Raw genomic sequence first — 27,573 nt, 5'->3', positions numbered from 1 at the left:
GGGACCCTAATGATTGTACTCTTCCAACATCACAGGCTTTGTTCCCTTTCCTTCTTTTTTCTTTCTACCTCTCAGAATGGGTAATTTCACTTGTCTTACTTTCAGGTTCACTCATCCTTTCTTCTGCCTATTCAAATCTGCTGCTGAACACCTCTAGTATGTTTTTTATTTCAGTTATTATACCTTTCAGTTCCAGAATTTGATTCTTTTTATAATTTAATGAGATTCTCACTTTGTTCATACATTGTTTTTCTAATTTCTTTTAGTTCTTTGTCCACGTTTTCATTTAGCTTACTAAGCGCTTTTAAGATAATTTAACATGTCTGCTAGTAATTATAATGCATGGGTTTCCTCTGCAATGGTTTCCATGTACGTTTTGTAGGGTTTTTTAACTTTTAATTTTTTCTCTGAGAACTAGGTATTCTGAGTTTTATACTGGGGCAGTTCTGGAAATCTACTTTCACTCCTCTGGGATTCTTTTATTTTTGCTTGTTGTTGGCCAGAGTCATCCATTTTATGACTTTTCCAAATGATTTTTGCCTTTGCTTGTCTATTTGCCTTTGTCACCTCCGTATGTGCGACTGCTGACATTTCTCTTTCATTATTTCTATAGTCACCGAGTGACCTGACACAGATTTCCTTAAATGTCAGACTTTAAAAGAAGGGGAATAGGTGGGGAGAGAAAATGTCTCTTTAAATCTCCTGATAGGTGCTATTGTGGGAAGCTGCTACAACCAAGAGGGTAAATCCAAGGAAAACATCTGTACCAGTCTCTTAGGGATCTACCAGCCTGCCTAAAACATGCATCTCCAAACTTATGGAGAATAAAGTCCCCACTGCCCAACCTAGTACAGACAGATTCTCCAGGTATGTGGACCACTATCCTGATAGGCCATGGGGATGGTCACTGGTTCTCAACTCAGAGTCCTGTTACCCCAAACCAGCACCCTTGCCCTTCATGAAGTACTGGTGGTTGTAATTGTCCAATTAGGGCCTAGAGTCCTGAAATCATTTATTTTGGTCATTTTTTCCCTAAAAGTGTAGTTATTTAGCAGAGAGATCACTTCCTGTAGCTTCTTACTCCATCATCTTGAATGACACTCATCCCTTTTCTTCAAATGGTGTGTTTTTTCTTGGTCCTTTCTGGAATTAGCCACCCCAAACCCTCTCTTCTGCTTGGCCCAAGTTTGAGAATGGGCAAAGTTGCATGGGAGGACATAATGGTCCAGAGACAACGATTGTTGACACTCTACCATCCTAGATATTTTTCTCTTAATAATCTTCTATATGTACAAATTTTTTTTTTCATCCAAGGGAAGTTTACAGTATGCTTTTTAAAAACTTAAATAGTTCATGGATATCTGTTCATGCTGATAGGCCTTCTTTGTGACCTCATTTTTACAAGCCATATTATTCTAAAGTATGAAATTGCCATAATTCAATCTGTTTTTCTATTAAACTGATTCTAATTTCTATTTTTCTTACAAACAATTCTGTAATAAACATCCTCATAACAAAGTCCTTGAATACATACTAACTGATTATTCAATACTGTCTAAAATACATGCCATTCGAGTAATACAATGCTTATCTAGCATGTATGTCTCTGGTCCTACAGTCAATCCTCAGTACCAAATAAATAAATAGATAAATAAAATAAAGCAGAGTATAGGCCAAACTGGAAGATGAGTTTCTTAAAAGAAATGTGGAGAAGTTTCCAGAACTGTCTTATAACAGCTTCCAAAACATGACCTAATAAAGGGATTAGGGACTATAAATCAAGAATAAAACATCATGAGATCATTGTAAGGTTTCTGGAAATTTTTAGTTTCCTCATGTTTGCTCCCTCCCCCTAGACCTCCAACACACAGACATACTATTATTTATTATTTATTATTATTTATTAGAAGTAAAATCCTTATATTGAAAACTCCTATAGACACATCTTCTGGGGCAACAAAGAAGGGCAAAGTTGGGAAAGCTTCACCCAGCTTTTCTGTCAACTTGATTAGAGGTTCACTCTGTCAACCTGAGTGAAATAAGCAAATAGAGGCCATTACAAAGGGAAAGGACATTAAGATGAATTATTAGTATCATTTAGGAAATACAACAAGAAAGAGTAACTATTAGAATGTAGTACCCTTTCATTCCGTTAATTACTAAAAAGCAGTAATTGTGGCCAAATTATAAAAAAATGTGACCCTATTACCAATATTCTCATGAGCTCACTCTGTAACATGAGCCAATTTATTACTTCACAGTATAATACACAACAGATTAAACTTGTCTTTATTAAAGCTCAGCTTCCATCAAGCTAGGACTATTTATTTTTAAGTCCCAGGCTTGTTCTAGTTTACATGGTTACCTACATTCCAATCCAGCTTAGAAAGCCAGAGGGATCAGTGAATTAATCAAGTTACTATTAAAGAGCATTTGGCTTTGCTGGTTCTCTTCTAAAATATCACATTACCTCAGTATGTGACCAGGAACAACTAATCGGCCTCTGCCAAAACTAAATGAACATCATTACTTAATGAACAAGGGCATTTGTCCAGTCATTCTTAGCTTCTCTAAGCCAAAATGTGAAATGTAAGACAACAGATGAATTTAACAGGTGTGGGGGGTTGCTCTTCTTTTTCCTTATTCATATGAGAAAGTGGACAGGAAACACAACCTTATGTGAAGAAAACAAAAGGACTAGAGGATCAACATATCTTGAACAGTTCTACTCCTAACTCTCTTACAGATTTTATCATCCAAACTGTATGCCAAACATGTCACAGATGTTCAGTTATTGGACAAAATAGTCTTGGTTCTTGAGACTTGACCACTTATTTATTTTAATGGTCCAGAAGAGGGAGCCCTCCAGTCACTAAGTCTGCTACCATAAGGCCATAAAACTCAGAAACATGATCATGAGTTACTGTTAGAGGTTACTGCTTTAAATTTTTTCATTTTTAAAAACTTCAGTGCTATCAAGTTTTAACTCTAGAGTAAGTTCTTGTTGAATGGTGACAGAATAAAAAAATCTGAACACATTCTATATTCTTTTTTAATTCTCTTAGTTTCCCTCAAAAAGATACAAAGCCTATTGTTAGTAATGAGTAATTTATCTATGAGACAAGTTTTCTTAGAGCAATTTTTATATTTAGCATGCATGGTTGTATGGAGAGACAGTACGGCAGAGTGGATAAAGACACATCTGAGCTTGAATTCGAGTTCTGTCACTACTTTTGTAACATTAAATAAATTGTTTTAAACCTCTGATTGATCCTCAATTTCTTCATCTGTAAAACAGACCTCAGAGGACTGCTATAAAGATTTGATATAATATATACAATGTGTCTTTGCACATTTTTGGCAAAGAAACAAGCACTCAATGAATATAGTTATTATAAATGTCAAATATTTTTGGCCACATAACTTCATAGTGTTTACTTTAACAAAACCAGATTTATTTTTCGTAACTACGTAACATCATCCTGAAAACCACTGCTTACCTAAATACTGCAGAAATAACTGCACACATTTAAAAGATTTCAAAATAAGCAGTCTCATTGTTTTAAAATGAATACAGTACAAACTTTATTACAAATAAAATGAGCTATTCATAATCTAAAATTAATTCAATATTAATGAGAATAAAATAAGTAATTCTTGTAACATCAGTTAACAGGATTCAATGCTTTAATAAGATTTAATGAAGTAAGAGATCTATAACTCTCTAAAAAAGATTACTCTCATTGCTGTAAATGAGGCATTTTCATTCTTTGGAGTTGGGATGTATGGTGTTTAGATCTCTCTTATGGTTATACTCAGGCCTTGAACTTTAAAGAGTAAGTACTCATTAGATTCTTATTTCTCTTATTAGTGAGCCAAAAAAGAAGGAAGGAAAAGAAGGTACACAAGGCCTTAATGAACCACTTACTTCAAGACATAACATTCAAATTAAAGCCTTAAATTGAACTTCCAACTTCACCAATCTTCCAGAGTACAAGTTGATTTAGACTACCATTAAACTTTATTAAGGGACTGGAGGTGTGGCTCAAGAGGTAGAGCACCTGCTTTGCAAGTGTTAAGTCTTGAGTTCAAACCCCAGTTCCACAAAAAAAAAAAAAAAAAAAAGGATAAATTATATAGATCTGCCATGTGATCCAGCAAAACCACTCCTAGGGATATACCTGAAGGAATGTGACTCAGGTTATTACAAAGGCACCTGCACACCCATGTTTATTGCAGCACTATTCACAACAGCCAAGTTATGGAAACAGCCACGATGCCCCACTACTGACAAGTGGTATTTATACACAAACGAATTTCATTCGCAAGTAAATGGATGGAACTGGAGAACATCATCTTAAGCGAAGTTAGTCAGGCTCAGAAGGCCAAAATCATATGTTCTCCCTCATATGTGGATTCTAGACCTAAAACAAATGCAGAAATATTACTGGACATGGGTCACACACTAAGGGGAGACCATGCACGGGAAAATAGCAAAAGAGAATGGAACTTGAATGTGGTTGATGTGCTCACTGTAGAGGAGCAGCTTAAAGTAATCTTAAACTGGCAAGAGGCCACTATGTGAAAGTGACCGGGAAGTAGTGAAGAGGTCTGGTAGAAATGATCCAATGTGGGTTGCAATACACATGTGCATGGAAGCAATGCTAGGAATCTCTCTGTATAGCTATCTTTATCTCAAGCTAGCAAAAATGCTATGTTTTTCTTATTATCTCTTATGTTTTCTTTTCAAAAAATTCAGAGAACAGAGGGCGGAACAGGTTCTGCCTGGAAAGGGGGTGAGGGCAGAAGTGGCCCAAATGTATACACGTGTAGGTATACTGTAGTAAGGACCAATTTATATTAGTTCCTTAATTTATGCTGTGAAGTTATGAAAGATATCTAGAACATTCTGTTCTTCTGACTTTGGACAAAGAAGAAACAAAATTCAGTGGTTCTCAAATGTAGGCATTTCAGAATTACCTGGAAACTAGATTAAATTCTTAAAAAAACACATATTATAGCTGTTTCCTAATGCAATTCAGTACAGCAGTGTCAATCAACAAGCATCATGTGGTAAGGGGATTGTCCCAGTCAGGAGATAGGAACATGGGACACAGAAAAGATAGGGAAAAAAAAAAGGACAAGGGATTATTGTTTCCAGAGATAGCGCCAGGAACTTGATTAAGGGAATGTTGTCTTTGAAACAATCACATATGATTTAAAAACAAATGACTGGAAACAAAGTAACTTAATAGAAACTCTAGACAAAATGGCCTTCATCTGTAACACTACAGCTATAAGTACAAGTTGGTATGCTAGAGTTTGAAAGATTACAAAGATAATAAATTACAAATGATGGAAAGCCACTTTGGTACACCAAACAAGTAATCATTGAAACAAAGTATACTTGAGAATAGAAAAGTAATGACCAGGCAGCACAGTACTAAAGAGAAAAACATACTAAAAACAAAGAAAAGTGCACGGCTGAAGGAAATGCCATGCAAACAACTTTTATGCCAAAAATGAAGAAGGAAAGCACTAATAGCTTCTAAACATACTAGAAGGTACCCTTGTACAGGGGCTACTATTAAAGACTGAGGTAATATAAGACAATAAAACCAATATGATAGAAGCTTTAAAGCTAAAGATACACACAAAAATGGATGTTCTTTTACATCACGTAACTTACTATAAAACAAACAATCCAAGTCTAACACAGCCCTGTTAGGAAGATAGAAATCAACCCCAAACCAAACAAGTGTGAGGAACCATGGGAAAATTTAGGGAGAATATTTTATATTTTCAGTCACTGTAGTGAAGATAACGAGATGCTTGACTCAAAAGAAAGGTAGCAACCAGCCTGAATTAGGTTAAGAGCTAACATAGGTTATACATAGAGGACTACAAATAGAATCCTATAAAATCTAACTGGTAGAAGAAAGACAGCTTTAGTCAATCCAATGAAATAAAAAAAAAATTCAATCTCTATTATGAACCAGAAGCCACCAGAGACAGGAATAAATGGATAAATAAAACTAAAAGCCTATATATAAGAGTTTTTAGGCTCCAATGTAAATATTCTGAAAGGTTCCCTCCTTCCCTAATATGGTGTGGAATACAATGCTAAAATAAGAGCTCAAGCTAATGGGAAAAACACATTTACATGGACAGGAACATTACTGTATGCCAAGAATAAAAGAAAATGGAGAAAACTGCATTTGTGTGGACATGAAAAAACTATAAAGAAATACATTCCCTGTATTACATCTTGTCAGATGCTGGCATCTTGTCACCTGCTCTCTGGCCTGGTGACGTCAATGGGCTTTGGCAAATCCCATGAAGAGAACTGTCAAGCTGACAACTTCCACTCCTACTAAATAAGCATGCCAGAATCTCTTTCTAAGTGGGCATGTGGAGTGGGATTACAATAATTCTTTTATGTTTAAAGATATTAGTATTTGTTATTATATCAGCTAGGGAAAATATGTAACTAAAAGAAGAATTACTAAATTTAGAGGAAACAAGAGATTAATTTTTGACAAATCAACATGAAATTCATTTTATCATGTCCAATTAAGACTCAAAATAATTTATTTCAAGAGACCAGTTATAGGGCCAGTTGAACAGAGGAAAAAAAAATCATTGCAGGAATATTTGGTGCTTTTACTTCAGCCTACTGAATGTAATTCATTTGTTCAAAAGAGAAAAACAGAAATGAAAGAGTCTCTTAGTTATCTCTCTAGGACTGTGTGAAAGCTGAAACCTGAGAAAGCCCCGTGAAAGGGAAGCTGTCACAGTGAGGAACAGCAGTGCAGGAGCAAAGGATCCCACATAAACTCCTCTCTTGTCAGCTCAGCACAGCACAGAACAGCTTACTTTCTCTAGTCAACTCTTCTTTCTCACCCTTTCTTTCTTCCCTATCACCTATTCCTCCCAATTTGTTAGTCTGCAGATTGTTCGTCATTATTAGATGCCTCAATCTTATTAAAGGTTATCAAGAACAAGTTTATTAAATGTAGGAGGATAAGAACTCTGTGTCCAGAGACAGGGCAGGTCAGAGGGCTAGGGGTCTTTTTAAAATGGTATGAAAGCTGAAGACATTTCCCTGTGGGTCTTAGGGAAGTATTAATGCCAACATTTAAAAAAAATTGTTTTTTAATTCATTTATTCACATGTGCACACATTGTTTGGGCCAACATTTTTAATTTAAATGTTTGTCAGAAACCAATTTGTCCATTGGCAGCACCAAGCTTGGCATACTTTTATTCCTAAACACTTCAATGAGTAACACCACAGTCTAACACATGTTTCTGTGATAGGTAAGGCTAATGTGAATACCTTTGCCTATACTTTAAATTTTACCTATGATTATTCCCTTTGCATATACTTCTGGAGAAATCTAAGAGAAAAAGAATGTTTAAAGATCTTGATGCATACTGCCAAACTGCCCTCTGGGTCTGTAACAATCTGAATCTCTACCACCTGCATCTTAGCTGATCATTTGTTTACCTGGCTAAATTTGTCTGTTTAGTAGTAAGATGGATTATTTCTTGTGTGCTGCATTCAACTTATTTCCTTCTTTTGCTTTTTACTCCCTTTTAGAAAGACTCCTGAAGGTCAAACTGTGCTGGATAATAAGGCCTATGGCAAATCCTATTGGGAAGATAAATTTATAGACCTTCAGAGAATAAGGATTATGATAAAAGACAACTCAAACCACAAAAACTCATGGCAGAACATGTAGAATTATGCAGATATTATGCTATCTGCATAATAAAATTATTGTTGAGGGTTTTGTTAGCTTTGGAGCTTGCAATTGGTCCCTAACTGACAAGCTATCTTGAATCCAGCTGGCTCACAGGAGAATGCATCCTCACAACGTAAACCCAAACATTGTTTATAATGAAGTGTGTGTGTATGTGTGTGTGTGATTTCCAGGTAAATTTAGTAAACAGGATTACTATGTTCAACATGGAGAAAATCATAATACAGAAATAAGTTAAAAGTACCCCAGCACCTAAAAACAAATCAGCAACATCTCATAAACACAGCACATGTAATACAAAATTATAGGAAAATAATAGTTTTAATAAATATAATACTAATAACATACTATATGTCTTTAACCTGTTGGTATGCATTTTTCCCTATATTTTAATCCTTCCCCGCTTGAGAAAGACCTGACTCCGAGTGCAGAGTAGAGGATGGAACAGGATCAGAAATCCTAAAGACAATGGCTAGGAGAATACCAGAATAATTCCAGGCAGTGTGACAGTAAAGGTCTAGATCAAGGAAGATAGGGCAGCTATTTCAGAATGCTAAACACACATGGATTTAATGACAGACTGGATTTAAGCAATGAAAGAACAGAAACAGATAATGTAATACATCTATATCCAGAATTCTGTAATAAGAACATCTAGAAACTAATTTTATTTCTGCATGAATGTAAGTTTTTGTTTCCTGTGAAAAATAGTATTATTTTAAATTATATACATATATAATTTTCAATGCTTCAGTTTCTTGGAAGGTTTAAACCCATCTTGCAGAGTTGCCTCATTATAGAGTCCTTTGCCAAGAATAGAGGAGGTGAATTGGTATGTGTACTAATCCGTGAACAATTCACGTGGAAGCAGAGATACAGGAGAATAACTTTGCCTCCACAAAAATAAACTGTGTAAGTCTTTAACTGGTGTGAGGAGGAAGTGAAATAATCCACCTTGAGATTCACAGCTGGTCATGAAGTCTGCAGCAACTCAGACTTGACAGTGCATAAATTCAAATCTAGGTCAAATTAAGAAAAACCTTTATAAGCTAACTCTTGCAGAGAACAAGTTCCGGCAAACCTGTATGAAGGTCAGAGAAGTTGGCATGAGAGGCAGCTTGAAGATGGCTGGCAAGTTTCAGTCATAGCAGGAGCACAGGCTTGTTCCCTGGTTAGATCACATTTACAAAACACACTAGATGAAAATTTAAGGAATTCTGAGCAGTGTGATAAGCAGAACCTGCTGCACAAGTAGGAAAGAATAATTCATTTTTTCTCTATAAAGGATCCCCTCCAAGTTATCATTTTGGAGAAACAGAGATATTCTTGTTTATAGTAACTGAACTAATTCTATAGCCTATAGCAGCAATTTCTAGCTACAACCTAAAGTCTTAGATATTTGTCACATTTTATTAACAGCACAATGAGATTGATAGAACGAAGAGCTGCTCCTAAATCTGGGCCACCTTCACTGTTCTAAGATACCATACTACACATTATTTTGAACCTCTCTGTCATTATGTTTCATTTATTTTCTAATCTGAGTATCTGTATCTCCTAAAAGGATATTTTAACCCATTTATCTTTATTATCAGTATGTTTACTCTTACTTCTCTTGTCTTGTCCTCTAGATTCTGTATTATTTGCTCCTGATTTAGAAGGTATACATACTGCTTTTATTTTATTCAAGATATTTTCAATAATTTAATCATTTCTAACATTTCTATCCACCAAAACGCTCTCTTTTGTCCTCTTTAAAACTTTTAACATCTCATAACAATATTATTTTCCAAATCCCATATTTTACTAAATTTAGTAAGAACCAGGGGTATATTGGAGAGGAATTCTGAAAACTAACATGTCAGAGAAAGCTGCTAAGAGTTACCATTCTGCAAGCCTCTGTCACAAGTTTTTATAGCAAATTCATCAAGATCTTTAAAAGACTGGTAGATTTAGAGCTCTTTCAACTTTCAGATAACAAAAAGGACTATTTAAAGTAATTTTATAAAGCAAGTACAACGTTTTAGAATCAAATATAAGACTCTCACTGTAAATGCCAATACATTTTTTTAAAAGTCTCTTAAAGTTATTAATACCCAGGTGTGGTGGCACATGCCTTTAATCCCAGCTACTACAAAAGTGGAAGCAGGAAGACCATGAGTTCTTCAAGGTCAGCCTCAGCAAAATTAGCAAGACCCTATCTCAAAAACAAAAAAGTTGCATAGCAACTGTGAGGCCGTAGGCTCAATCCTCAGTACCATACACACAAGTTATGTGTATTAAAGGGAATTCCAACAACATAAAATAGTACTCTACACTAAGTGAAGGAAGCAAGGATGAGTCCTATGTAGAGTTTTTCTGTAACAATATAGGAAAAATGGTAACACTGGTGTTTTTAGGAGAGAAACTGAATAGCTTGACCAAATGGAAGGGAAAAGAAACTTTTTGTTCTAGACCTTTTGAATTTTGGTACATGTGACTGCATGAGTTACTGAAAAGTTTAAATTGATGGGTAGGTCGTAAGGAAATCAGTTAAAGAATTAAATGTAAATAGCAACATTAGCATAAAGAAAAAGCATAATTATATTTAGTCTCTAAAAAAACTACATAGCCTTGAGGGCTTTCTTACTTATTTTTTGAGTATGCATCTTAGCTTCATTTAATCCCTTCTTAAGCTAGCTATTTATTAATAATCAACTTTCAGTTTATTCAACAGTGCTATTTTTATTTTAGTTTCCTAATTCATAAATTTCTGCTATTATCTTTTTCACTTTTTCTTAGATATACTTTTCGAACTTCTTGATTGTACTACTTATTTGACTTATTTCATTCTTATTTATGAATATAAATATTTTAAGGTTATGAATTTTCCTGTAAACACTGCTTTAGCTAAATTTCATAGTTTTTTATATATAGCCTAAGTATTTTCTAGCTTTGCTGTTAATTTCTAACTTCAGTGATTTTACTTCCTTTGAGAGTTCTTTTTCCTTGCAGCAAAACTCTCTAAAAAACTTGTCCCCATTTCCTATATCTAATTCCTATCTTCCTTAAACACCCTCTCACCTCATGCTTCCTCTATCAACATAGTTAAATCAATACTCATTCATCATCTTATCTGATTTATCAGCATAATTTGGCAAAATTAACCCATAATTTGGCAAATTTGAATAAGGGTCAAGATTTATTTTTCCCCATATGGACAACTTTTGACTTAGCATCATTTATCTTCCACCAGCTGCATTTAACACATTTGTCACAAATCAAATACCATATATGTGTGGGTATTTCTCGACTCTATAAAATGACATTATTTTATTTGTCAATGCTTGAACAAACATCACCTTGACTTAATTTTTATAGTTTGTAAGTTTTGTTATCTAGGAGAAGGAAATACTGTAACTTTTGGTTCTCTTTTTCCTATTGTCTTAGCTATTGGATTTCTCAATCTTTATAAGTTTTAGAATCAGCTTGTTGATTCCATTTAAAAAGGTGAGATTTTCACTCTGATTTCACTAAGACTGTATCAATTTGAGGAAAACTAACATCTTTAAATAGTGAGTCTTCCGATCTATGAGCAATGGTATATACCTCCGTTAGGTCTTCTTTCACTTTTCTGTTATATCTTATGGTTTTCTCCAGAGTCATACACATTAAAAATTTTTTTCTGGTCAACTGTATTTTAAAAACAATAATTAAACATTGTTCTCTATAACATCTACTCTTTCTTTTCCCCAGGGAGGGATTTTGTATGACATGCTCTACACTTTGGCATGTGTGAGTTTTTATTAACTAGAATTTTTTTTTGTAGTTCTGACTTGACTTAAAAAATTTTGGGGGGGGCATTTTCTTCTTTCAGTTCTTTTAGTATCATATTATTGTTGTACTGGGGGTACATTGTGACATTTACAAAAGTACTTACAATATATCTTAAATTCACCCCTCCCTCATTCTCCTTTATCCCCTTCCCCCCATTCTTAGAATAGCTTCAACAGGTCTCATTTTTCCATTTGCATACATGAGTATATAATATTTCTACCATATTCACCCTCTACACCCTTTCCTTATATCCTCCCACTGGTACCAACAGACAGGATGTTCCTGTCCTCTGTTTTTGAGAAAAAAAGACATTTTTGTTTAAGATATCAATACGGAGTTTCATTATGACACTTACATGTATGTATGTATTGTATCCTGAATTGGTTCATTCCCTTCATTTTTCTCCTTTCTACCTTAGTCCTCTTCTTATGGTGAGTTCAACAAGTTTAAAAATTCTATATTCATTCTCATACTCATTTTTAATTAGATTTATCCCTATATATTTGATATTTTTGATGCAAATGTAAGTTACATACTATCTCAATCCTTTCACTGTTGCTTTATAGGAATACAACGGACTTTGTATCCTGTAAACTTGCTAAACTCACTGAGTAATTCTAATAATTTTCCTAAGTGTACAGCCATAGTGCCCACAAATAATGGCACTTTTCTAAGTCTTGTACTTTTTATTTCTTTTTCTTACATTATTATACTGGCTGAGATGACCAAAACAATATTGAATAGAAAAAGTGATAAATGATATTATTAATTTCTCATCTTAGAAAGTTTTAATACTGCACCATTAAATATGCTTGTTAAGTTTTGTAGAAGCCTTTCTTCAAATTACTTATTATTCCTTATCTTGCCTAATCTTGGCTATCTCCCATCTCTATATAATCTTGTTTGGAATTTTTTTTCTTTATTATTGTGGCATTTACAAAAGTTCTTACAATATATCAAATATATCATAATTGAATTCACTTCCTCCATCATTCTCTTTTATCCCCCCACCCCTTGTTTGGAATTTGATAAAGAATGAATGCTGAATTTTATTAGCATTTAGTCTTACGGCATTTAGTTCTGTCATTTCAGCATTTAGTATATTGATCTACTCATAACTTTCCTCCTTTACTCTATTAATGTACTGAATTACATTGATTTTTCAATGTTAAATCAACCTTACATTTCTAGAAAAACAGAAAATTGGTCAAAGTATGTTGGTCTTCCAATATATTACAGATTTTAAATTGGTAATTTGTTATTTAGGATTTTTTGGCTATATCCATAAGTGATTTGGCTATAATTTTCTGTTCATGTTAGGCCCACATCAAGACTATGTTGGAAATTATGATGTGTGTGTTTTTCCCTCTATTTGTGGATGAAATATTAGGCTGACAGTTAACTTTTTTTTTTTTAAGTATATCATACCTGTCTATTTCCTTTATCTACCTTCTTGGTTTCTGTTGAAAATAAAGAGCATCTGCCTAGATCCTGCCCCCACCTCATGACTCCCACCAGAACCACTGGTGTTTGCATTGCTCTTTCCCAGGATACCCAGGACCAAGGTGTCTCTGAAACCAATGTTCCCCCTGGAACTACTGCCTCAGTTGGAGCAGCACAAGAGAAGAAAATGAGCCTGATGCTGGTGGCTCACACGTGCAATCCTAGCTACTCAGGAGGCAGAGATCAGGAGGATCACAGTTCAAAGCAGCCCAGGCAAACAGTTCATGAGACCCTATCTTGAAAAAACCCTTCACAAAAAAAAAGGCTGGTAGAGTAGCTCAAGGTGTGTAGGCCAAAAAGAAAAAAGAAAATGAAACAAAATCCATTTCTGCCTTTGCATGCTTCCTCTGCAGGTAGTGTATTTTTCTCTCTTACTGATTTTACTATTTTTTTCTTTGACATTGATTTTCAGTTATACTACTGTACAGTGAGTGAGGTATTATTTTCTTTTAATGTTATTCGGCTTGAGACTTATAATACTTCTTAAATCTGTGCCATTATGTCTTTTATCTAGTTCTAGAGATTTCTGAGCATATCTCTTCAAAGATTGCTTCTGCTACCTTCTCCCTTCCCTCTCCTTCTAGGACCCCAATTACTTTTTCAATACACTTTATGCCAGATTAAAAATGTTTTGGCCTTACTCCCTGTGATAATTATGACCTGCAACCCGTCCCCCCCATAAGTCTGAGTAAACTGTGTAATATAGCTGATCAACAGAATATGGAAATGTGATACTGTGCCAAGGTGCAGGCCCAGACCTTCAGAGACTCAGAGTTCCTGTTCTTCCTCTCTCAAAATGCTTGCTCTGGGAGAGGCAGCTGCTATGTAAGAAGTCCAACTGTCCTGAGACTAACAGAAACGCTCAGAAAGAGAAACGCTGGCCAGCTTCATAAATCCCAGCCTTTATAGTGCTAGCACCAAACACAAGAGTGCAAAAGCCATCTCAGGGGTTCCAGGCCCAAGAGATTGTAGGAGACAGAACCATAGTCCCAGAGTAGCCATCCCAGCCATCTCTAGCCGTTTGAACCCTCCAAATTAAAGACCAAGACATCATCCAGCATAGGCAAGTCAAATCTGATATACCATAAGTGAATTCCTGGTTCACAAAATCATGTGCATAAAAAAAGTAGCTGTTTCATGCCAAAAAGTTTTGGAGTCACTTATTACTACTGGAAGAAGTCATCTTCCACAGAGGCCCCAATTGTCTCTGCTCATTCTTACTGGGTGTGCCAAGAACAAAAAGCCCTGACCAACTTTACCTAGGCTACTTCTCAGGACTGTGTTTACAGCTAGCAACCTTGAGGAATGACTAATATGTCACCTTAACGTAATCAGTGCTTGGGATATTTCAAAGCTGGAATCTATTTCTAAGTTGTCGATAGTACTTTGGGATTTCAACCCAAACACAGACGGTTTACCAGTATCTATGCTCTCTCACCCCTGCAACCTTTGTGGGCTTTACACACCTGTTTTTTGTTTCTCTGGCCTTAAGTGTCTGTCCAAAGCTCGGCTCACTTTCTTATCCACCTTTTTTAGAACCAACACATGCTCTTCAGGGGAAAGGTTACCTGAAATGCCAGACTCATTTCTTTGTTGTATTAGCATTCTCATAAATTTAAGTGCGTGTCTTTTATATTTTCCCTAATTTTTCTCATTTTTCTTACAGTGTTAATCCAAACTCCTTACCTAATGTTACCAATAGTGGAACTCCTTCAAAAACATGTTTAATGTTCAATGTTTAATCTAAGGGGTTTAGAAGTGCTGAGGTTTTTTGTTTGTTTGTTTCTCTTTCCGTTACAGGCTAGTCCCACACAGAATACTTGTTTTTCAAATGTACATTCTACCATCATCTTTGAGGCTCATGTGTATTTTCAAATAAACCATAAAGATAAAACCTGGTTAAACTTCTGAAATACCTTTATAAACTATCATCTGCACAAAAACATTTTGTAAAAAGCCATGAAGGCAAACTGTTTGTAATAAAAGCAACTTTTCAAAAAAATATTTGTTTTAAAGAAGAATGTGCTAAAAAAGAAAAACTATACCAGCTTTAATATTTTAATACCTTCCTTTTCTATCTCTAAACACTTATTAACATTCTCTAAAAGTATAAGTTATGACCTTATGTTTTAAAAAATTCCAAACATAACAGTCTTTTTTTCTTGTATTCTTCTTCCCTGGGAAAAGTACATGATTTTATGAGGATCAAAAGTTTAGTTTTAAAGATCTAAGATAAACACTGTGACTGCCAATACTTACAGTGAAAAATACGGAAATCAATATATGGGTGTGAACCCCTTCTTTCTGATTCAAATCCTGCTCGGCTTCTTACGCGGACATCTCCTAGACAGAATCAAGAATAAAATCTAAGTTTAGAAGGCTGTTATTTGTGAAGAAGAATCTCCATATGCAAAAGAGGTTCATGTAGTACATACTCGTAAGAAATGGCCTATCACTAACACATATGGAACAAACAGTTAAGGGCTGATTTATGTGAATGGTTCCTAAATTTTTAGAACTGAGTTGTAAAGCTAGATAAGGAAGATTTTTTTGTTGTTGTTAAATTTACCCTACAATAATAATAATCATAATTTATATTTTAAAGTTAGCCTTCTAAAAGATGATTCAAGTATATAATGATCCAACCTAATATCTTATTATTCACATGGAGTTAGAATAAAAAAAAGGTCACTGAGAAACAAAATTTATGTTATAACATACAGAAAATCTTCAGGGGGAAGAAACAGAACAAAACAGAAAAAAAAAAAGTCACAGCAAGAAGCAAGTATTTACTAAGTGTTCACTTTATGCCTAGTTCTATACTATGAACTACAAGGGGTATGAAAAGTGAAAAATACAATAGCTATCCTCAAATTTACAATTTCACAAATGTGTAGTAAATGAAAATGTTCCAGAATTTGCCAAAAGTGTTTGATCAGTCTTCTCTCTTCTCACTGTCAGTGGGTACACCCAAAGTTGGTTATTAAACTTTGGTTTTTATTTATAAAAATGCAGAAATGTTCCATGCAAATGAGTCAGGATTAAACCTACCCTGTGAGTCCCAAATACAGTACTTTTCTCATTACACTTTCACAATCTCCACATTTTTACAACCCCAAGTCTTCAGCCCCATCCATGTGCTCTTGCAAATTATTCTTGCCTGAAAGGCTCTCCTGCTTATTCTTTGTTTCCCTACCATGACTCCATTCCAGTGACTGATCTCTTCTTTTATGTGACGATTCCTTCATATTGCAACAAAGGTTTACTGAGCGACTGTATATGTCAGGCATTGGACACAGCAGTAAGCAAAATATAGCAAGTCCCTGTCTTCATGAAGTTTATCTTCACATGAAAGGAGACAATAATAAAGCAAATACATAATTTCATTCTTTGGAAGATGATAAGTTATATATGGAGAAAGCTAAAGTAAGGCAAGAGGAACAAGAGGGAGGAATGGAGGAAGATGATTCAGTAGTGTGACCAAGAAACTTCCCACTGAATAGAGGCATCTGAGCAGGGACATGTGGGAAGTAAGATAGCCTTATTGCTATCGGGGGAAGAGGTTTCAAAGCATAAGGAAGAGCACGTATCACCCTGAGATAGCATGTTTGGTATGTTCAAAGACAAACAAGGAGGCCAGCATGGCAGAAGTAAGGCAAATCAGAGAACTAGTGGGAAGTGAGGTCAGAAAGGCAGTAGGGCCTTTGTGTCCATTATAACAGTTTTAGATGCGGTTCTAGAAAACCGTTGTAGGCTCTAATCAAAGAAGTAAGATGACTTCACATATGTTTGGAAAGGTTTACTCTGGCTGTGTAGACTAGAATAGAATAGAGACATGAAGGCGGGTGCAGGAAGAACTGTTAAGGAACAAGTACAGCTGGGAAGCTGGACATGGTGGCACAGGCCTATAATTCTAGCACTTAGGAGGTTGAGGCATGATTGTGAGTTCAAGACTTGGGCTACACAGCAAGACACTCTCTCTCAAAACCACAACAACAACCAAACAAAACAAAAAAACAGAAGAAGAAGTATAACAAACAAAGCAATAAAACAACAACCACAGCAACTACGGTCTAAATTGGGTAGTACCAGAATTGAAGTGGTGAGATTCTATATGTATTTTTAAAGTGTCTGGCACTGGAATTTGCTTATGAATTAAACATAGAATATACAAGAAACAGAAATAGAAGTCAAGAATGACTCCAAATTTTTGACCTGACAACTGGGATAATGGAGAAATATCTACTGAGATGGCAAAGCAAACAGCTAGGGAACACAAATATATATATATATATATATATTTTATATAAAGACATGTTAAGTTTGAGGTATCTGTAACACACCCATGTGGAGATGTTCCACAAAACTACAGAAATATGTGTCTAAAGCTCTGGTTTAAGGGTAGAATCCTGAACATGTTTGGGGGTGGGGACACAGGTAAGAAGAAAAAGCCGAACATCCAAGAAGAAAAAATATGTACTAGGATAGAACAGAATTGAGGTGAGTAAGACTCACAAGGTAAATTAAAGAAGGAAAAAAGGAGTAACAGTAAAAACAGAACCTTGGGGAAACACTTAGATTTAAGAGTATTAAATGGAATTAGGGAAGGAAGTTAAAAAAAAAAAGAAAAAAAACCCAGATGAGAATGGCTCAGTATCTCAAAGTTGAGAGAGGAATTCTGAGCATGAAGAGAAAAGCCACAGGAGACTCCTCTAACAAAAGTAAACTTTTCTATTGGAACCTCAACAGTACATGTTCAACAGAATAATTAGCATACAAGGGATCATGGTGAATGTGGACAGAGTAATTCTGGCAAAGAGAGAGAAAAAAGTATACATATATCTGAATTCATTTACCTGTGAAACTGAGTAATACATAAAATTTTAAAGCATCAGGACTAGAAGATGACAGACGGTCTTTCTCACCAGTCAGCTGAAAACAAAATGCCTCTAGTGACAGGATTATATAATCAGGTGTTTTATGGTCTCATCTTCATCCATGTTAGTTTTTATCTCTTTAGTATTTAGCAACTTTTAAAAACCTATTTTCCATGAAGAATGTTCAAGAGGCAATTTAAAACTTTTTACTAATGACAGTGTCCCAGTTATTAAACTAGAGATTTCTCAATTGTCTATAAATCTAAAATGCCTCTCTTGGTAAAGAAAATGAGAGAGAATGAAAAATATTGAAACAACCCATCTGTATATGACTATAATACAATGCACTATACTGTACGTTATTGAATATTAGGGGAGCATGGTGATAGAGAATGAGTAAGTAACAGGGGAGGAGAGGTTAATTTGATAAAAGCATGATATATACAGGCCTGAATTACCAAGGCAAAACCCCCTTGGACTATCAATATACATTTAAATTAAAAAATGAAAGGCAGAAGGTCTTTTCCAGGGTGGGTACCAGTGGAAGGTGCCTGGGCACAAGGAAAGGGGGAATGAGAATGAATACAGTGGATGTATTTTTATCTATATATAAATACAGACGAATTCTCAGAACAATATGTTGAAATTGTTCTGAGAAGAGGGGGAGGGAGAAAGAGGGAGAACAATTGATGGGGGTAAATCTAACTAAGATATATTGTAAGCACATATGTAAATATCACAATGTCCCCTTGTAGACCTATTATATGCTAATAAAATTTTAAAAATAAAATGCCTCGCTTTATTCATATCATTAAATACTGGTTTCCAGACTCTAAACTTCAATATAATAAATTATTTCTGCTTCAATGATGAGAGCTACTTAATGAAAGATACCTTAACGTCAAATAATAAAATACAACAAAATTAACTGATAATGACATAAAATAAGTAGTGCTTACCTAGCATACGAATGTACAATGCAGTCTGATCAGAACTGTCATAGGAAATAGCTCCACGTCTCTAGGAAAAAATACACACATTTTAACACCTGACAATGACATGTGATTTAAAATTCAATTCAACAAGCATACATTTATTGTTTGTGAGAAGCACCATGCAAAATCAAATTATGTATTACATCTTCTCTGGAAATCTTTTGTTAGGGGAGAGACAAATACTTATGACTAAGAACTACATAAAAGTGGATACGGACTGAAATGGGATTACATGCCATTCAAGTTGACTTAGAAGTCACAGGAGTTATCAAAAAGAAAAGAGAGGAAAAGGATGATTCATTGGTTTTCCAGCCCCTAGTCCCCTCTTCACATAGAACCAAGAGTGAGTGTATCATCTCCTACTCAAAAATCCTCCACTAGCTCCCTACTGCACTTGAAATAAATTCCAAACTCCAAAGCTGGCCCTCCACAATCTGCCCTCTCTTCACCACTATGATGCAGCCATGCTGGTCTCCTTGCTTTTCTCAGTTATGCCAAATGCCTGGCCTTTAAGTTGCTGTTTCCCTGTATGGATCACTGCAATCACTATTCCTTTGTTATCTCTCAGGTCCTAGATGAAATGTCTTCTACTGAGATAGGCATATTGTGACTACCAAATCTAAAGCCACAAGACAGTCACCTTCTTGCAGGGTTCCTTACCTCAGTCTTCTGTGTGGCACTTAGCTGATGTTACCTTATTTGCTTCTTACTAAATATAAAAGCCCCATAGAGCAGGAACCTTATCTCTTACTCAACACAGCACCCCTCGTCCCCAAAGCAGGACTTACTATCATTTAATAAACTCTAAATAAATACCGGGTAAATAAATAAACATACTTGCTGCAAAGAATTAATAAGTTGAAATAAATGAATACATTTCAAAATCTGGAAGGTAAAATGAAGCAAATCTCCTATTCTAAGCTCTGGAGGAAAGGACTTCATTCACTGCTGTATCTCCAGGTCTAGAACCAATCCAAACACTCACAATAGTGCCTAGCACATCAAAAATAGTAAGTTTAATGAACACACCTAAAAATCTTAAAAAGAAGTAATAAATGGTGTTGGGTGTGACTTAAGTAGTAGAACACTTGTCTAGCATGTGTGATGTCCTGGGTTCAATCCCCAGTACCACCAAAAAAAAAAAAATAGAGGAGGTATAGCACTGCAAAGAAATGGGGAAAATAGTCAATAGAAAATCTGTAAGTAAATCTAACAATACAGAGTAATTTAATTTTGTATATGGCAAATAGAGGACTTAAAATATGAAGAGGAAATATTATTTAATAATTAACAAACCAATAAATACAGAGGAAAGACACTTAACCTCATCAGCAAAAGTAACATTAAAGCCACAAGATCACTTTTTATTTATCAGATTAATGATCTTCCCTCATAAAACTCAGTAATGGGATTTACAGTCCCTCAACCTACATCTACAAACCTCAAGGGAAAAAAATCAAGTTTTAAAATTATAAGTAGAAAGAAAATTTACTTACTTAAAGTCCTCACTCAGATTTGGTATACAAAACAATTCCACAAAACCTTAAGTTATATCCTAAATGCTTATCATTTAAGAGAAAAATATCAGTGGCATGGCTCAAGTAGTAGACTGGCTGCTTTGCAAGCACAAAGCCCTGAGTTCACACCCTAGTCCCACCAAAAAAGAAATAATTAAAATCTTACGATTTCATGTATTTTATATATCCTAAAAAATGTTCATGAAATATAGAGAACAAACATTAAACAAAGTAAGAAAAAAAATTATCAGCACTGGTTGTCTCCAAGGTGCTGGGGAAAACAAGGCTAGGGTACAAGGGGGGCTTTTCAGTGTATAGCTTTATACCTTTTGAATTCTGTACAATGTGCAAACTAATAAAAAGTAAAATTCATATACCAAAAAAAACAAAAACAAAAAACACTACTAAGAAAAGTATGATTTCAAGTCCCAAGGGACTAAATCCCATAGAATACACCTCTGGCATTGAGCTCAACACGTCTGCCAACAATGGACTATCTAAGGAGGCTGCTGCAGTGCTTCATGGTGAACGATTTATTCTGGAGTAAACAGCCACCACAATCACTGGATGATAAAGGCACCACTCAGCTGCTGTTCCAACCCCTCCCTAAATGCTTACTTTATTAGGTTATGGCCCTCCACTAAAACTGTCCCACTAGCGGTTAGCACAGCCTGGAAAGGGAGTAGGGTGCAATAAATGTTTCTATCAGCTAAAACATATTAATGAAACTACAATGTTGTTATGTAATAGCTTGTTATGGCCAATACCTGTTATTGGTAATATATAACAACAACTTGGTTAAACAGCCTGTTAAAACAAATTTTAAACTGTTTTCTCTAATAGTCTTGTATAGGAAGGTGACTGATATATATTTTTTGAAATGTGGGAAGGGTATCTATTAAAACAGCCACTAATTACAGGGGCAAAAATCTCATTTATCACCTCACTTATTAAGGATTGCTAAAGACTAATATTAGCGCTCGGTGAAATAAAATAGTACTATGTCAAAAACTGGGTAATGAACATAACCTAAATTATCCTTTATGTCATACTAAATTTATTTTTTTAAGGTAATCATTTACAGAAGCACTAATTTAGATATTAAAATGCTGGACCTACCTTAGTTAGAACTTGACAAAAAGGTAGAATTTAATTTAGAATTTAATTTTTAAGTATGTATTAACATTGTGTGTTGTATATAATATTCAAGTTCTGTTAATTGTGCTGTTCTAATTATAACATATTAATTTAATGTACATTTAGTGTACCAATATTTGGTCTATAAATATTTAGTTTAAATGCTAACGTGAACCACAAGGATCGCTTTTACTAAATAAATCAAATGAGACAAACACTTTTTAAAAGAATGGGCTTTAAAAGTATACATCTGAATCTATCAATGAATACAGCCCGAGTGATAAATCATTCTTTATGGATTAAAATTACAATGTATATTAAGTCAATTCACTAAGCAATCTAGGCAAAGTAATCCAAAATAACTCATTTAGGAAAAATATACTAAAAATTATGAATTGGAATAAAATTTTACTTCCATGTTAGAATTATGGGCTTAAAAGAAAAAAAAAACGAGTTAGCTAAGGGCATGACTCAAGTGGCAGAGTGCTTGCCCAGCATGTGTGAGGCCCTCTGCTCAATGCCCAGAACTGCAAAAAAAAAAAAAAAAAAAGTTAACAAATATTTCTTTAAAGATTATCATTTTATAAAACAGATACTAGAATTTTATTCTTAATAAAAATAATAAATTTCATCAAAGTCCTGTGTCACACATCAGTTACAAAGCACTCTGGGCTACCATCCACCTCACCTCACCAGTGAATGGAAATAACTGAGGCTTTTACTCGTGACTCTTCTAATTTAGCCATCATGGGAACAGCTTGTAAGGCAAACTAGTATAGGTCAAAACATGGGCGAGGCTGAGCTAATCAGAAACTGACAGCCGCAGCATAAACAAGTTAAACTGTAAGGTTCCACAGAATCCACTGCCACTCTCACACAGGAGTTCTGAGAGCCCTGCTAAGACACTTGCTCACTTTGAAGCAGGCTGAATCATTCTTCCATAACGATTTGACATGAAGGTAAATGACAACAGGTGTGAAAGTAGTTCCCAATGTTAGTTAATACCTAACTTTTAAAGACAGGGATGTTTTAAAACCCAGCAAAGACATTTAAAGTGCCATTGTTTTTATTTTGCTCAAGTTTTCCACTAGATGATCTAAAGTACAAAAGCAGGTGTATATCCTTTACATGGTAAAAGCAATAATAGAAGACATTCCAAAATCTCACTTAACCCACACACGAACTCTATAAGGTGTTCTTTATGCCCATTTTGCAGATCAGTAAACTGATGATTAAAGGGCTTAAACACAATTATGTAAAATTAAAACTTTTGGTAATGATATAAAGAACAGTACCATGTAAGCAATAGATGAAGCACAGTCAAAGCTCAAACCCAGTTTTTCTGATATAGCAAAATGAGCTTTTTCAGAATGTATACACCTTACATATGCTACAAAAACATGCTGTGTTCGAGTGCCTAAAGCATTCAGATATGGCACTGATCCAATTCCTATTCTTCCCTTTAAATTTTTTAAATTAATTATTAGCATTCTTTTTTAAAAAAAGATTAATTTTGTGATGGCCATTTAAAAAGTAAAGTCTCTGAGAACATTCATAATTCAACTAATGAACTATTAATATTAACTTGACCTTCATTCCATAACCTGGTAAGCCAATCCTTTAAAAAACAAGAGCTGTCAGTTAAACAGAATTAATTCTTAACTTTTAAAACACAAGGATTTTTTATTTGAATGTATTGTGTTTCTTGAAGAGATTTCTTTAATCATATTTACTTACAAAAGTCTAAGCAAAAAAATAAGCAAGCTTAACACATTATGTTTGAATGTGAACAATTACACAGCAGGAACTAAAATCTTGTTTAAAAAAGAAAAAATTAACTTTATAGAAACTTTCTGTTGCTTAGCAAAGGGTTGCTGAGCAAATTTAGTGATGGACTTACAAATTTTAAGTTAGTTAATGCTCTCTAATTTCTTAATAAAGAAAAAAAGCTTCACAGTGAATGATATAATTTTTACACAAGCACAGACTAATTTGACATAGTATAATATTAAATATTTCTTATTTTAATTTTAACTCTTGTCTAGATGACAATTGGCTACCTAGCATTCTATCAAGCATTTCTCAAGCCTGATATTTAGAATTCAAAACAACAGATACATGATCTGACATTTTTGTCAGTATTTTATAGCTAGGGTAAGCCCTCAAGAGAGAACATGACAAGGTGGTTTTTAATTTTTAAAAAGCTTATTGCTGTTTAGAAATCCTTAATAATTGCACAAGCATTAAATTCTTTTTCTCCCAGAGAATGTTTACAATATGTATACCCAAAAGTCTAAACCCTTTAGTTTATATCGCCTTAAAAGTTGACCTTCTTTAATCATGAAAACTTTTTTAAGGGCATGACACTAAGGAAACTACTTTGATTCTGAGGAATGTACCATAAAAAGCCATTAAGAAGAAATAAAGTGAGGTAAGAATAGAAATTACAAGTAGTAATTTCAAGTCTTTTAGCTGACAGATAGAACTCATAGCTCTTTGAATCAGAGAAATAAAAACTGAGGCAAAAGAAGAAAATTGTGTAGCTACTTCATTCCTATCAAATATGGAAGTTAATGATTAATGTCATAATCCTAAGAGTAAAGATGGCCTACCTTGGAGGTGATCCACTTAATAAGAACCAAGGCCAGGCACCAGATCAATGTAATTCCCATTGGATCGATCAAAAGCCCACAGCATAATCTCTCCCCTCTACCAGTGAGCAATGAGCAGGAAGACTTAAGAGTCTGATAAATAACCAGCTGTCCCGAGGCAGAAGAGAGGGGACACTGACTGCCTTGAACCTCAAGCAGCTGCCTTCCAACAGTGATCACCTGACTGCTCTGAGAATGCACTGCCCAGCCTGCCTTCTGGGTCCAGCGCCTGCTTAATGCACAACTCCAGTGTTGGGGTAGAACAGCTTAAGAAATGTTGGAGAAAGGGAGAAAAACCCAGCTGACTTAACAATCTCACAAAATATAGATATTAGGGGTCTCACACTAGCCCCGAATACTTCTACTATCTTTTTATTAACAGACTGCCTTGAAACAGTTTTTAAAAAATACTTGGCAGGACTAAAAATTCCCATTTTTTTTCACACGGGCCAATTTCATAGATATAATGGCCTCATACTTGAAAAATTAATGTATTTTACTCTTTCTAACTTTCTACACTGGATTTCTTCCACTTTTTGTTTCCTAGGGAGCTAGGATTATTTTATGAACACTAGGGGCTGTCATAAATATTGTGCTACTAAACATTAATAATTCACTCATTTCGGACTTAGTAACAAAGGCCAGTCTTAATAGCACATTTTCAAATAACTCAAAGTATTTGTTTTTAAACCCTAATGCCAATATAGTTTATATATTATACTATCTGTGTGCATGTTGCTCTCCTGAGTGTAAGCTGTCCAGTGATAACGTGTGCCTCTATTCATCCATCATCTATTCATTCATCTGCTCTCATAGCAGCCAGCAGACTCCAGGTAGATTGCTGAGGAAAACCTTTTCATGAAACTTTCCTTCAAGTATTCAGCAAATATTTATTAAGCTGCTATTATGTACCAGGCCCTATGCTAGATGGCAGAGATATAATCATTGAGTAAAGGCAGACACAGCTCCTGCTCTTGTGACACTTACAGTTTAGCGTCTGTATTAATCAAATTGTGCAAATAAACAGAAAAGTGCAACTGTGCCAAATGCAATGGAGCAAAGGTAGGAAATGCCAACAAAGTCTGGTTCTGACCTAGTTAAGAGGTGAGGAATTTCTTTCCAGAGTCCTAGAAATGTCCCTAAGCTGAAACATGATGGAGTAAGAGTATAAAAAAGGGGAAGAATGATCCTGCAGACAGAAGAGCAGGTGCTAGGCCAACGAATGAGACAAAACCAAGCAGGGCAAGAGCAACAGACATAAATAAAGACAACCAGAGCAACTCAAGTACAGAAAGTTGGGGTCAGATGTGGCTGTGGTAGTGGGGAACACTGACCAGACCATGCAAGGGCCTTCGACAGGCCTCATGAAGATGTTTGTTCTATCTTTATCCTGCTAAAGAAGTTTAGCAGCTATTGATTTTAAAAACACCATTTTGGTCAGTATAGCTAGGTGGGGTAGGGGACTGGTTGGGCAGTAAGGCTTCCATTATAGAGGTTCTGTAAAGGGATGAGAGACTGTCATGGACTACAGTCCATGAAGAGACAAAGTCATCTGCATAGCCACATTTATATAAATGATGGCTCTAAAATATTAGAAAAGAGCACAACTATTTCATATAATACTGTTGTTTTCACTATCCAATCCTCACTACAAAGAGTTTCTTTAAATGAATTAATTCCACACCTGTCAAAATGAAGCAGAAATCAGAATTTACATTTCTAAATCAAAATTTTCCTAAACTGAAATCATTCATAACACAGGGCCTTAAACTTTTCACTTCTTGCTACAGAACTAACAAGGTGAAATATGCTAATCCTTGCATGGATCAAGATAATGTTTTTACTTTGTCATAAGACTAAGTTTGACACAAACCACTGTTAAGACTCTTTACTCCAGTAAGGTTCCAGAAACCAAATGTGAAGGATGCCCAGGAATGGGACAGAGCAGCAGCACAGTGACATTAGCCTGACCCATCTGTAGGTGGCTGGGCAGCCAGGACCAGGAGCAAACAAGGGCTTCAGGGTCATTCTCCGCCATGTGGACCTCGGTTGCACACTCCAAATCAACCCACTACGCCTATGCCTATCCCAGGAATGCTTCCCTGCTTCACACTGCTTGATCCACCAATCACCTGCTCAGATAATGTCACGATTCGAAAAGTAAATAGGGGATTGCTATTTTTACACAGTATTGAAATATTTTTATAAATGTCTGTATTTTATTTTAGCTTAAAAGAGAAAACCTGAAAGGAAGAGAAGGGAAAGAATTAGAAAAAGTAAAATAAAAAGGAGACAGTAAGAAAGGGAGCCCATCCCCTGCCCCCAAGTGTTCTCTTTTAAATAAATTTTCCATTGAGGTCATTTTATCATCTCAAAACTCTACCAAGTTTGGAGATAAGACCCTAGCTGTATGTCTTTGCGGCCATGAGCTGAATGACCCTGGACAATCCACCATCCCTCTGTGCCTTATTTCTTTTCTTCACAGGAGTTAAATGATATCTACAAAAGAATGACAGTTCATAGTAGGTTCTCAATACATTTTCACAAAATTTAAAAATATTTAAGACCTATAAATCATAATGCCCTAACCACTCGAGCTTCACCTAAACTGAGCTTAACTGCAATCACAGTGCTCCCTAAGAGTGGCTTGCACTGCGTTGTGCTTGTCAAGTGCCTGAGAACCTCCTCAGGCGTGAAAGCTCTTGGCTTTCTTTTTCTCACACCAGCCCAGAAATGGATCCCCCAGCATCTACTTCTTAAAATTTCTGCTATATGCCTGACACTATTAATGCAGAGATAATCAAGACACAATTTTCTCTGATCAGAAAATTTCCTATTTGAGTAGAAATAGTTATTGAGTTTATGCCTGGAATCATAAGGTCTTCACTGCTAATGACATGTTTATGTTACTTGAAACTTCCAAAAACTTCAAGCAATAGATAGTTTTCTTAAAGCAATACATTTAACTTTCTCGTTTTCTTTTTATTTTGTGATATATTTGTACTAATTTTTCTTGATAAGCTAAAAAGCTTCTTTTAATAAAAATTTTTCAATAAGACAAAATAAAAATAGGCTGTTGTCAAATCAGTTGCCTCTTTTACACTAACAAATATATTCTCTTACACTAATTGCTTTCTTACTTGTCTAAAAATCCTTAGACATAGCAGGGCAACAATAAATTGGCTGAAAACTCCAGAAAAATTAATGCATAGGAACAGATTAAACTTTCAAAAACAATTTTATATTATAAGAAAATATAGACCTTTTTATCTTTCTGGTATTTATAAGTCTGTTACCAGAAAAACTAAGCTA

General features: G+C 35.0%; 1 protein-coding gene and 1 pseudogene across 4 annotated transcripts in view; one reads left to right on the top strand and one right to left on the bottom strand.

Annotated features, from left to right (window-relative positions):
* Positions 1-27,573, bottom strand: part of Pde7a (phosphodiesterase 7A) — a 105,011-nt gene that overhangs the window by 34,685 nt on the left and 42,753 nt on the right. For 3 of the 4 annotated variants that reach the window (XR_012446325.1, XR_012446326.1, XM_074068593.1), the window contains exons 2-3: positions 18,921-18,981; positions 15,344-15,427 (exon numbers count right to left, since the gene is read on the bottom strand). Coding sequence is in view for 2 of the 4 variants with exons in the window: in XM_074068593.1 (XP_073924694.1) it covers positions 15,344-15,427; positions 18,921-18,981 (145 nt within the window). In the remaining 2 variants the exon portion in view is untranslated. Of the gene's footprint in view, positions 1-15,343; positions 15,428-18,920; positions 18,982-24,222; positions 25,987-27,573 lie in introns of those variants that run through there. The other variant, XM_074068594.1, reaches the window with a different exon arrangement.
* LOC109675982 (G1/S-specific cyclin-E2 pseudogene) overlaps positions 26,341-27,573 on the top strand; it is a 29,982-nt pseudogene continuing 28,749 nt past the window's right edge.

Source organism: Castor canadensis, chromosome 3, assembly GCF_047511655.1.
Source record: "Castor canadensis chromosome 3, mCasCan1.hap1v2, whole genome shotgun sequence".
In the NCBI taxonomy this organism is placed as follows: Eukaryota; Metazoa; Chordata; class Mammalia; order Rodentia; family Castoridae; genus Castor; species Castor canadensis.
The sequence above is the reverse complement of the archived record's forward strand: the minus strand, read 5'-3'. Positions and strand labels throughout refer to the sequence as shown.